The sequence below is a fragment of the Otolemur garnettii genome, unplaced genomic scaffold, assembly GCF_000181295.1.
Source record: "Otolemur garnettii isolate 467f Iridium unplaced genomic scaffold, OtoGar3 scaffold00022, whole genome shotgun sequence".
NCBI classification, from domain to species: domain Eukaryota; kingdom Metazoa; phylum Chordata; class Mammalia; order Primates; family Galagidae; genus Otolemur; species Otolemur garnettii.
In genome coordinates this window covers 22,926,229-22,939,801 of record NW_003852417.1, presented here as the reverse complement: position 1 = coordinate 22,939,801, position 13,573 = coordinate 22,926,229, and the positions used below count along the sequence as shown (strand labels likewise).

Here is a 13,573-nt window from a genome sequence, read left to right as displayed (position 1 = left end):
AATGTGCTGCTATTGGACTCTAGGATGAGGAAAAAAATAAAATAAAGCAGGAACATGGAGCTATGTAAAAATGAAGTCTCTTATTCACAGGAACCAAAATGTGGAAACAACCTAAGTATCTATCAATCGTGAATAGATAAAGAAAATGCAGTATTTATACACAATGGATACTAGACAGCCTTTAAATGGGAAATTCTGTCATTGGCAAAGTCACAGATGAACCTGAAGGATATTATGCTAAGTGAAATAAGCCAGACAGAGAAAGACAAAAATTGCATGATCCTATTTTATATGTGGAATCCAAAAAAGTTAAACTCATAGAAAAGCAGAAAGTACAATGGTAATTAGCAGGGGGTTAAGTAGTAGACGGGGAATAGGGAGATGTTGGTCAAGGGTACAAAGTTTCAACTGACAAGAGAGATAGTTTTAGTTGTCTATTTTAGTCTTAGTGACCTATTATACAGCACTATGACCACAGTTAATGTACATTTCACAATTACCATGAGTAGATTGTAAATATTCTCACCCTAGAGAAATAAAGTAAGTCCATAGATACGTTAATTAGCTTGATTTAATCTTTCCAGTGTATGTGTATATATCTCTATCTATATATATAACACCACATTGTACCCCATAAATATATAATCATTTGTCAATTAAAATTTAATTTTTTAAAATGAAACCTCAGGCTCGGCATCTGCGGCTCAAACTGCTAAGGTGCCAGCCACATACACCTAAGGTGGTGGGTTCAAATCCAGCCTGGGCCCGCCAAATAACAATGATGGTGACCACCAAAAAAAAGCCAGGCGTTGTGGCAGGCACCTGTAGTCCCAGCTACTTAGGAGGCAGAGGCAGGAGACTCACTTGAGCCCAGGAGTTGGAGGTTGCTGTGAGCTGTGATGCCACAGCACTGTGCCCAGGGTGACAGCTTGAGGCTCTGTCTCAAAAAAAAAAAAAAAATGAAACCTCAACTAACCTGAAGACAGATTAGAACCAGATGGTGACACATCTACTTACATAGCTCACCACAAACTAAGTACAACTAAAATCATGTCTTTGTTCGTATTCATCCAGCATATACACATTTAAGCACAAAGAAAGACACCACAAACGTCTCCACCCACAAGAACATATTTGGACAATTATCATCACTGGCGTACTACCTACATGAGGATTCAGTTCAGCTTAGCAAATGTTTACACAGTAAAACCTTTTTAATTTGACCATCCAAGGAACTGTAACAAGCTAGCCAACATACAGAAGTGATCAACATAAGGAACTTCCATGGAGTACATGTGATGCCTCAGTCTATGAAAATGGGGTCAACAAGCATGAGAGCTCATGAGATGAGAGCAGTGATGCATTGGCAGTCTCTACACCTGTGGTGTTGGGAGGCTGCAGGAGAAGGTAGTCAGCAGCATGCACATTCTATCACATACCGGCTCACTCTGGCTCTGTCTCCTCTCCTGCCTGCAGAACACCAGCACAGTGTCTCTCTGCTGAAGATTACCAAGCTCTGCCAAAGACTAAGGTCTATCTATTCTAAGAAGACTGCTTTACTCTCTCTAAGACTCTCTCTCTCCAGCTAAAGTAGACAGCCCTCAAGCACCTAAGAGACCTGAGCAAGGTAACTTGGCAGTCCATGTCCAGAACCTAGTTAAGCCGGGCCCGAGACCTGGCCAGTCCCAGGGTCCCGACAAGCGGTGGTAGGAGTGGGATGTGACAACTGTCCAGTAGTAAGTAACTGAAAACATAGGCCTGCCTTGTTTCTGTAACCAGTTTCAATATTCAATAAATGCTAATCATGCTTTAACATAACAAAACTACAAAACAGTACAAAAACTACTTAAGTTATTATACTGCAAAAATGCTAAGTATTATTCTCCCAAAGAAATGTCCATAATATAATTTCATCTTTATATCCTCTTCCCAGTTCACTGTGAATGCTTCCATTGAATCTAGTACACTCTGGCTCGGCGCCTATAGCTCAACCGGCTAAGGCGTCAGCCACGTACACCTAAGGTGGTGGGTTCGAATCCCCAGCCTGGACCCGCCAAACAACAATGACGGCTGCAACCAAAAAATAGCCGGGCGTTGTGGCGGGCGCCTGTGGTCCCAGCTACTTGGGAGGCGGAGGCAAGAGACTCGCTTGAGCCCAGGAGTTGGAGGTTGCTGTGACTGTAATGCCACGGCACTCTACCCAGGGGGACAGCTTGAGGCTCTGTCTCAAAAAAAAAAAAAGAATCTAGTACACTCTAGGCAGACTTTTGTTATTACTTATTCATGTAACTTAAAAAACTCAACTGAAAAATAAGAACTGCTAAAAAAAAGACAAAATGAAAACTTCTCACCTAATTTTTTCATAGACATAGAGCTTTTCATCAAAAGGGAAAATACCCTCCACAAAATACCCTCTGTACATACATACTGTATACATCATACTAAAAACCTTCCCCCAAAGGGACGGGGCGGGGGGGCGGCTTTCAGTTCAATGAAAAGATTGTTCAAGTTATTTCCAAAACTGGCATGGAACTGAACTCCTACAATACCACTGTGTCCCACCAGTCAAAGTGGAGCTTAGGATGATTAAGTGATTAATGGAGTTTGGGCACAAAAGCTATCTTAGGGAGCTCTGGGGGTCCACAAACCCATATTGTAGTAATTTCCCTCGCTCTTAAATGCATAATCCAAAGAGATACAAAATATGAAACTGGAAAAATCCCCACAATAGCTCTGTTCCTCTCTGAGGACAGACCAAGTAGATGTCCCCTAGAACTTTCCTTCTCTATGAGGATATTAAACCAAAGCAGTACCACATTCCTGAGCAAATTTCTAAGATTAACGCCACTATAAGAGATTTGAAAGAATAAAGAAGTAAACAAATAATCTCATGCCCATTAACTGTCCTGTGTCATCTATGCAGAATGTAAAGGGATCCTGAAGAATGACTGTGGGCCGAAGGTGGTGGCTCACGCCTGTAAATCCTAGCACTCTGGATTGCCTAAGCTTATGGGTTCCAGATCAGCCAGAGCAGGAGCGAGACTCCATCTCTAAAAAACAGCTGGGCACTAGGGAGGGGGCCTGCAGTCCCAACTACCAGGGAAGGTGAGGCAAGAGAATCACTTTGAGCCTAGGAGTTTGAGGTTGCTGGGAGCTATGATGCCATGGCCCTCTACAGGGTGACAAAGTGAGATTCTGTCTCAAAAAAAAAAAAAAAAAAAAGTGCATGGTAAGCTATCAGGCGGGGACTTCAACTGCAGCTGCTATTCAACACGAGGTATCTTTACTGAAGCAAACCAACAAATCTCCTGCTATCTGCTAGGCATTTACAGTTCTGTCAAGTATTGTTCTACACTAATTTTTAAGGACTATCTAAAACATCCACTTTTACCTGGTAGGACCAACAATAAATCTTAAAATCTTACCCTTGGACTGTACCTCACATTCTTCACCATCATCTATAGTGGTATACAGAAATCCTGACCATCCTATCATATACATTTCACCATATTGGTCTACTACCTCAATAACATCATGCTGACTGGCCCAGAGAGGAAAAAATAGCAAGGAACTTAAATGCCCTAGTAAGATGCAAGCCAGAGGAGATCAACAGTCCCCCAAAACATTCAGGATCCTCCAAACTCAGTGAAGTTTCTGGCGGTCCAGTGATCTAGTCATGTCAGGATATACCTCCAAGGTGAACAGGTTGCTACAACTTAAATCAAGCATTGAGGAGAAAGCACAATGCTTGGTGGGCCTATTCGAATCTTGCAACCAATGTTCAGCATATTTGAACATGCTGCTGCAATCCAATTATCAAGAAGTACATAAAGGGGCCAATTTTAAGTACTGAACAAGAAGCAGCTCTGCGACAGGTCCAGACGGTGCTGCATGATGCTCTGCCTAAAACTTTTTACTTGAGGGCAGACCGGACAACACTGATGTGAGAAGAGTCCGTGGAAAATAACAATTCTGCAGGAGTCTGCAGCGACCTAATTGGGACACTCACACAGAAGAATGCTAGGGTCTTGGAGCACAGGCAAGCCCTTTCAGGCAATTAACTGTTCCCCTTTTGAAAGACAGCTCCTGGCCTCTTACTGGTCCCAGATAAGAGGCTAATACCTATCTGTGACACTTAAGGTCCATACAATCAGAGTTGTCCATCACAAAGTAGGTATTACATGACAATATTTAGCACAAACAACAAGTACCTTTCATTAAATGTCTTACAGCCATAAATCGGACAAAGTCCAAAAGGCACAAGCTGAATAAGAAGTGGCTCAGACTTATACAATAGCCGCTCCCATTTACAATGCCTCCTCCTCATTCCCTATCAGCAGTTCCATACATAACTCCTTATAATGTGATAATTTGAGGAGAAAATACTCTTGGCCCTGGGTGATACGCTGGTGCCATTTTAAAGTAAACTGCTATACAATTACAGCCCCTAATCAGAAGTATAGTGGTGAAGGAAAATTTCAGTGGGCAGAACTTCAATCACTGTATTTGACTATTTTCTTTATCTGGACTGAGAGCTGGCCAGGAATTAAGATCCTCACTGATAAATGGACAGTTCTACTTTGTTGGCTGGATGGGACTTGGAAAAATCAGGATTAGAAATTGCTAACAAGAAAGGTCAAGGGTAAAAGGGTAAAAATCAGGATTGGAAATCAGGCACTCGGAAAAATCAGGATTGGAAATTGCTAATAAGAAAGGTCAAGGGTAAAAGATATGGACAGAACTCTCAAAATAAGTATTATGTGAAATTATTTGTACAATATGAGAACTATCACCAAAGGCACCCACTGCAGAGGAAATGGACAAATTTTACACATGTCAGCCAGCCTCTCTCCTTAGCCACTCCAGGGTTTGCTCAATGGACCTGTATGCAAAATGCCAAGGCAAAAGATAGTCCAACAATACCACAAACTTCCCTCACCCAGAATAACCAGGCTACAGCTGTTGCTGATGGCCTAATATGCCAACAGCTGTTAGCAAAGGTAGGCCACCAATATGACCCTACTTCCCAGGGGAATAACCCAGCTATCCAATGGCACATTGATTATATCGATTAGCCATACACTGGACAGCAATTTTGTTCTTCACTGTAACAGATATGTATTCCAGGTATGTGTTTACCTGTTCTGCCCACAAGGTTTCTGTCACTGCATGTGGACTAACAAAATGCATCTTATGCACCATCATGGTTATTTCAGACAACTTTGCTTCTGAGCGAGGAAAGAATTTTAAAGCAAAGCAGGATGCAACAATGGGCTCTTGCCTATGAAATTCACTGGTCTTACAGGCATCATCTGGAGGGAGCTGCCCGACAGAAGAGTTCAATGGCCTACTAAAAATTCATTTTCAACACTAATTGGTAGAGGCACTCTGAAAGGTTAGAATTCTACCTTACAGAATAAAGAGTGTGCTTTGAATCAATGAAAGATGCATCGTAAGAGTATCTCTCAGCATGGTCACTATTATACTTAAAAACCCATTCACAGATTTTTTATTAAGCTTTAACCTCTATAGGTCTTACTTCCCAAGGGAAGAATGTTCCAGGAGGGGTACAACACTGCTTCCATTCAACAGGGTGTTGACACTGCTACTCAATTCTGGGTTCCTCTTACCACTGAATGAAGAGGCAAGAAAGTAGGTTATTCTGCTGGTTGGTCTGATTGAAACTGACAAACTACAGTACTGTTGAATAACAGGAGCACGGAGAGCTTATGCAGAACCCAGGAGAGTCTACAGGGTACCTGTCAGGACTTCCATATCCAACAGTAAAAGTGAATGGATAATTATAACTAAAAAAACACAGTACCCCTGAGAATTCAAATACTTCAAGTATGAAGCACTGGACTACTCCACCATGTAAAAACTTCTGGCCAGCTGAGGTGCTAGCTGAAGACAAAGGGAATATGGAATCAGTAGCAGAAAATAGACATTAAAGACAGCAAATGTATCCTCCTGACCATTAACAGAATTGAGGACTACAGCTGCTCGGCATATTTTCTTCAAATTAGATAAAAAATAGATAGATGGATAGATGTTGATTTAGATGGACACAAACATACAGTTAGAGACTTATTTTAAATAAGAATTTTTGATTGTTATTCATTTAGTCTTCCAGTAGCACAGTTCTGGTACTTAAACAATGGGACTAGACTAAATTTTAGAAGTTTTTTTTTTTATTTTTTTTTTGGGTTTTTTAAAAAAAAATACCTGTTGAAATTTTGTATCTCCCTTTTCTAGGAAACAGGAAAGAAAATCTTCGTTTGTAAAAAGGACCAGTGCATCTTATTAAGTGTAAGGTTTTTGTTGCATGAAAGTTCACAGACGTGCATACAGAAAGTATATACGGAGATGCTGAGTAACCAAAGGGATAAACCATGCCAGTTATTTAACTATTGTCTCTCAGCTCAAACCTGTGCTTTAATTCTGTGCTGCGTCACTTTGGGGCTGGGAATCACAAACCCCATTTTCTCTTTATGCTGACCAGCTTCGTGGTTGTTAGGTTCTGCCAATAGAAGCTTCATTGCTGTCAGCACTGTTTCATCACAGAACCTGGCAGCAGCAGTTAACTCTTCCAGTACTGTTTTTCAGTCTTCCCAGTCCATTTTCACAGAATTCCCTTAGAGGTGTAACAACATCCAACTAGCACCTCTCTTCAGAGATCTGAGTCCCAGGTCCATAGGAAACTCCTTCAAGCTTCTGAGGTAGCAGCAGGGCAGCCATTCCTCCTCCAAAGTTTGCATACCTGGCCTGGCACCTGTAGCTCAGCAGCGAGGGCATCGGCCACCAGGGCAGGTGGGTTCAAACCTGGCCCGGGCCTGCCAAACAACAGTAACAACTACAACAACAACAAAAAAAATAGCCAGGCGTTGTGGAGGGTGCCTGTAGTCACAGCTTCTTAGGAGGCTGAGGCAAGAGAATCACTTAAGCCCAAGAGTTTGAGGTAGCTGTGAGCTGTGATGCCACAGCATCCTACCAAGGGTGACGTACTGAGACTGTCTCAAAAAAAAAAAAAAAAAAAGAAATTCATAATATGGTTTCTGTTTCCCTAAATAAGATAGCTCATCAATAGAGTAAGGACTAATAAAATCAAAGTAACTCTACAAAATAAAATTCGATGTAAATAATGAGAATGCAGGCGAGGTATGGTGGTTCACGCCTGAAAATCCCAGCACTCTGGAAGGCCGAGGCAGGTAGATTGCCTGAGCTCACAGGTTTGACACCAGCCTGAACAAGAGTGAGATCCCGCCTCTAAAAAATAGCCAGGAGCTGTGGCAGGTGCCTGTAGTCCCAGCTACTTGGGAGGCAGAGGCAAGAGGATCATTTGAGGCTTGGCTCCCATAGCACAGTGGTTACGGTGTCGGCCATATACACCGAGGCTGGCAGGTTCGAACCCAGCCCAGGCCAGCTAAACAATGACAACTGCAACAGAAAAATAGCCGGCTCAGTGCCTATGGCTCAACCAGCTGGGGCGCCAGCCACATACACCTGAGTTGGCGGGTTTGAATCCAGCCCGGACCCGCCAAACAACAATGACGGCTGCAACCAAAAAACAGCCAGGCATTGTGGCGGGCGCCTGTGGTCCCAGCTACTTGGGAGGTGGAGGCAGGAGAATCGGAGGTTGCTGTGAGCTGTGATGCCACGGTTCTCTACCCAGGGCGACAGCTTGAGGCTCTGTCTCAAAAAAAAAAAAGCAAAATAGCCAAGAGTTGTGGCGGGCACCTGTAGTCCCAGCTACTTGGGAGGCTGAGGTAAGAGAATCACTTAAGTCCAAGAGGTCGAGGTGCTGTGAGCTGTGATGCCACATCACTCTACCTAGGGTGACATAGTGAGAGTCTGTCTCGAAACAAACAAACAAACAAAGATGATTGTTTGAGCCCAAGAGTTAGGAGTTGTGGTGACCTATGATGCCATGGCACTCTATTAAGGGCAACAAAGTGAGATTCTGTGTCAAAAAACAAACAAAAAAGAATGCAAATGATGAGGATTGGTATGAAAAGATAACCAAGATAACTCCTTTTTTTTTCTTCTTTTTTTAGAGACAGAGTCTAACTTTATCACCCTAGGTAGAGTGCTGTGGCATCACAGCTCACAGCAATCTCCAGCTTTTGGGCTTAGGCAATTCTCTTGCCTCAGCTTCCTGAGTAGCTGGGACTACAGGCACCCACCACAATACCTGGCTATTTTTTGTTTCAGTTTGGCCGGCGCTGGGTTTGAACCTGCCATCCTCGGTATATGGGGCCGGTGCCCTACTCACTGAGCCACAGGTTCCACCCCCAAGATAAATTCTTAAGTGACAAAAGACAAGGTATATCACAATATTTTAGTGTAATTTCAAGCTTAAAAAAATCTATGTAAATGTACAAGTTACTTTTAGAAAAATGGCTTTTACTTCCTTACAGAGTACTTTATATCCTTCTGTAAGGAAGTATTATATAAACTGAGAAAAGGAAGTACTATATTGTTACATTTATAATTTAGACAAGATCATAAAAGAACAATACAGACGAAATATATGAAAAGCTTTCATTCAAAGCACCCTCTCCCAGTCATGTCAAAAAAGTCATTTCAAAGAAAGCACAAAATGATCACATTTCTAAAGACATATTCCATTCTCATCCAAGCTCACAACCTGACAAGAAAGCCTCTTTCGTTAGCCTCTTGACCAACACAGGGGCATCAAGAACCAAGAAAGATTGATAGAGAAGCCTTAGAAACCCAATAAAAGCACAGTAGTTCCCACAAACTGAACGTAAACATCAATGAAAGTTTCAATTTAGGGATGATTTATAAGCATTTTATTTTTCAAAACGGAGAAAAATCTAGAATTAGAATACTTCCAAAGGGAAAGAGAAAGAAAACTGAAGGGACAAAAATGTTTATTCATTCAGTTCTAACTCCAAACAAGGTAATTTGTAATTTCTTACCTTAGCAACTTTGTGGTTTGCTGCAGTCTCATGCGATGTATTTTTTAAACCATCTTTGAGCTGTGTGATGAACAAATCATAACCCTCCGTACTAGAAATATCTACCTTTTCTAAACATGCTGATAAGAGCTGCTGCGCCTAAATAAAAAAACATGATCACAGAAAATTAAACACACACGAACACAAAAAAAATTCAGAGCCTCGTTCAGATACTTTAATATGCAATTATTATGGGAGGGACTATACTAAACTTACCTAGTTTTACATTTTACAAATATAATTAAATAATGACTGAAACGGCTATTATAAATTAATGCAATGTATTTAGTGCAGTACATGGTAAATTTCAAGACACATTAGTAATTATAAGTCAAATCAAGATAGAAAAATGAATAAGCTAAAACCGTAAGCAAAATTAAAATAGGTAAAATTTTGAAGAGTTAAATGTAAAGTCCTTCCATGCACTTTATTTTTATTTTTTTTTTTTTTTGAGAGTCTCACTAAGTCACCCTTGGTAGAGTGCTGTGGCATCATAGCTCACAACAACCTCAAACCCTTGGGCTTAAGCGATTCTCTTAAACTCAGCATCCCAAGTAGTTCGGACTACAGGTACTTGCTTTTATACCTGGCTATTTTTAGTTGCAGGTGTCATTGTTGTTTAGCTGGCCTGAGCCTGGTTCAAACCCGCCAGCCTCTGTGTATGTGGCCGGCACTGTAACCACTGTGCTATGGATGCCCAGCCCTTCAATGCCCTTTAACTACTCAAATTACACAGACTTAAGAGAAGACACTAAGTTAGCAAGTAATAGGAAAAGGCCCTTTGCACTGCTGCCTACATACTCAATATGAACTACCCGAATACAAATTACCTTAATTAAAATATGTCACTAATACAAGGAAAAGAATACATTTACACTGTTCAATCCTCTCCTTATTTTAGGGAAAACAGACAAAATATGCCTGGAATGACAAAGATCCACAAATGATATTACAGCACAGTTGTGACTAACGTAAAAAGGACAATAAGAAGCAAGCAATGTAACAGTAAGCGGCTCAGCGCCCATAGCTCAGTGAGTAGGACACCAGCCACATGTACCTAAGTGGGCAGGTTTGAGCCCAGCCCAGGCCTGCTTAAACAACAATGACAACTGCAACCAAAAAGAAATAGCTAGCCATTGTGGCAGGCACCAGTAGTCCCAGCTACTTGGAAGGCTGAGGCAAGAGAATCACTTAAGTCCAAGAGTTTGAGGATGCTGTGAGCCACGGCACTCTACCCAGGGTGACACAGTGAGACTCTGTCTCAAAAAAAAAAAAAAGTAATAGCAAGCAAAGTGAAGCGAGAGAGAAGCCAGCTAAACACACAGCATTTACTTTTTGTTGAAATGGAATCCTGTTATTTGCCCAGACTGGTCTCGAACTCCTGGCCTTAAGTGATCCTCCCATCTAGGCCTCCCTAGTTGGACAACAGTTGCAAGCTACTGTGCCCAACCTGCCCAAAGATTTTAGAACTTCAAATCCAGAGACAGTGGTGAGAAAAAAATGCTTCTCTGTTTTAGAACTCAAACTCCCAGAAACATGCTTTCAAACAGATAAATAGACTACTGTTGACCAGATTGAGCAGCACAGCAAGGCTCCATTTCTACAAAAAAAGCAAAAAAATTAGCCAGGCATGGTAGCATCCCAGCTCCTCCAGAGGCTGAGGCAGGATTGCTTGAGTCCAGGACTTGGAGGTTGCACTAACTGATGACCCACCACTACATTCCAGCCTGGGAGACAGTGTGAGACACTCTGTCTCAAAAAATAACAGACTACTATTATATGACACAAAATTTAAAACCTAAGTAGATATATTTTCTTATATTTTTTTAAAAAGCCTATCCAAAGAGAAAAATGCAAATGAAGACATTTAAATTTAATCAGCTTAAAATGTACACATTGATGATTTTCATGTCACATTAGTTTTATGAGCAATATATGGATCCACCAAATGCAGATTGGGTGCGGTGGCTCCCACCAACATGGAGGCCACAGCAGGAGGATCACTGGAAGCCAGAAGTTTGAGACTAGCCTAAGTAATTTACTGAGACCCTGTCTCTACAAAAAATTGTTTTCAAATTAGCCAGGCACGGTGATGCATGCCCATAGTCCTAGCTACTCAGAAAACCAAGGCAGGAGAATCCCTTGAGCCTGGGAATTCAAAGTTATAGAGAACTGTGATCAGGCCACTACACTTTGGCCTGGGTGACAGAGCAAGATTCTGTCTTTAAAAAAAAAAAAAAAAAAAATCCACCAAATGCAAAATAATTAATAATGAATACCTTAGCATGAAGACAAACAATATCTCACTTTATTAGGAAACACAACATTGTAATTGTTTATAAACCATTCAAGATGATTCAAGATGCAATGACTTTGAAATATACTTTAAAATTACATGATATTAACATTATCCCACATAAAAAACTATTTTAAGTTAGGGGTAGACATAAAAAATAAGTAATGAAAATTTAACACTACAGAAAAATTCGTAAGACTAAAATGTAAAACTGGGGTTATCAAGAGACATGATACACTGCAAAAATTACTAGTTGTTTACTAATCTGTATTTCTCCTTTCTCTTTTAACATCAGAAAAAAGAAAAAAACACCTCTTTCCTAGTCTCCCTCGCAGCTTGGTGTGACCATGGGACTGAATTCAGTCCAATGGGGTGAATATGAATGGGTATATGAGGGTGTGTGTGAAAGACAGAAACAGAAGAACAGATAAGGCCCCTGAAACTTAAAAAAAGAAGAAGAAAAGAAAAGAACAAATGAGAGGAAAAAAGGGAAAGAGCAATAAGGGAAGGGAAGTTGAGGAAGACATGCCAGTGTGCTCCCCTGGCCTTTGCCCTCCTCCTCCCTGTGAAATGAGAAACGAGACCTGAGCAGCTGTATTAAACTCACAAGTTAACCTAGTGCTGGGGTTAGTAAGGCTGGTCCTCCACTTAGCCCTGGACTATTACTTTTCTTGTTTAAACCATTGTGTTTTGGGGTCTATGTTATAGCTGTTCAATATGGGAAGATGCACAATTCAAAGCTAAAACACCAACCCTTCAAAGAGAACCAATTTATTATGCAGAGGAAAACACATTTAAACAAAATTTAGATTGACAAGTAAATTTCTGTTTTTATAGGGTACTTATATAATGTCCTTAAAGGGCTGCTTGATTTCATTTAACATTTAAATGTCAAAGATTACATTTATAAGACCACACTGATACTTATTTCAACTTACCTCTGTAACAGGTAATTCAAGCTGAACCACATCATCCTGCTTTGAAACTGGAGTTTGCAGAGCAGTGTCTAACAACAAGATTCCATTAAGGTCCTTCCTACATCCTACTGCATAATCATCCACAAATATAACTTTATCCACAGCAGAAATGTACTGACATTTCACCTGTCCACCTGGTTTAGCTGTTAAAAGAACAAAAGTTCGACACTTAAGATTTTAAAACCAATAGTCCATTAAAAATAAATATTTACATGGCAATTAAATACAATATACAATCCTGGACTAGAAGAAAAACTACTCTAAAGAAGATTACTGGGACAATTTATTAAATTGGAAACTGTACTATATAAATGAAAGTATCAATACAAAATTACCAAAATTTGACTACTGAATTGCTGTTATAAAAGAGAGCATCTGTCCAGGTACAGTGGCTCACACTGTAATCCCTGAGCTTTAAATGGCCAAGGCAGGAGGATGACCAGAAACCAGAAGTTCAAGACCAGCCTAGGCAACATTACCAAGACACACCCCCACACACACCAAAATAAAAAATAAATTAGCTGAGTGTGGTAGCGTACATGTGTAGTCCTAGCTAACTCAGGAGGGTGCAGCAAGATGATTCCTTGAGCCCAGGAGTGGATACAGTGAGCTATGATTATACCACTGCATTCCAGGCTGGGTGACAGAATGAGATCCTATCTCTTTAAAAAAAAAGGGGGGGGGAGGGGTGGAACAAAACTTTTAAAAATGAAATGTCACTTTTTGAAAATCTGAATAAGCATGAAATCAGTGTGGGTAGTTACTAGAACAGCAATCTTCCCTCATCTGCAGTTTCACTTTCAGCACTTTCAGTTGCCCACAATTGATCAAGATCCAAAAATAGGTAAGTACGGTACAGTAAAAGATTTTCAATCAAGGTCCCAAAATGGGTAAGTTTGGTAAGATTTTTTTTTTTTTTTTGAGACAGAGCCTCAAGCTGTCTGCCTAGGTAGAGGGCCGTGGCATCACAGCTCACAGCAACCTCCAACTCCTGGGCTCAAGTGGGTCTCCTGCCTCAGCCTCCCAAGTAGCTGGGACCACAGGCGCCCGCCACAGCGCCTGGCTACTTTTTGGTTGCAGCCATCATTGTTGTTTTTGGAGGGCCCAGGCTGGATTCGAACCCGCCACCTTAGGTGTATGTGGCTGATGCCTTAGCCACTTGAGCCACTTACCAAGCTTGGTAAGATATTTTCAGAGACAAAGACCATACTCATATAACTTTTATTATAATATATACTGTATGGCTTGGCACCTATAGCTCAACCGGCTAAGGCGCCAGCCACGTACACCTAAGGTGGCGGGTTCGAATCCCCAGCCCG

The 13,573-nt window shown here is 41.1% G+C and overlaps 1 protein-coding gene across 1 annotated transcript in view; it reads right to left on the bottom strand.

Annotated features, from left to right (window-relative positions):
* BIRC6 (baculoviral IAP repeat containing 6) overlaps positions 1-13,573 on the bottom strand; it is a 271,529-nt gene that overhangs the window by 224,077 nt on the left and 33,879 nt on the right. The window contains exons 2-3 of the mRNA XM_023511826.1: positions 12,216-12,397; positions 8,943-9,080 (exon numbers count right to left, since the gene is read on the bottom strand). Of these exons, the coding sequence (XP_023367594.1) occupies positions 8,943-9,080; positions 12,216-12,397 (320 nt within the window). The remainder of the gene's footprint in view (positions 1-8,942; positions 9,081-12,215; positions 12,398-13,573) is intronic.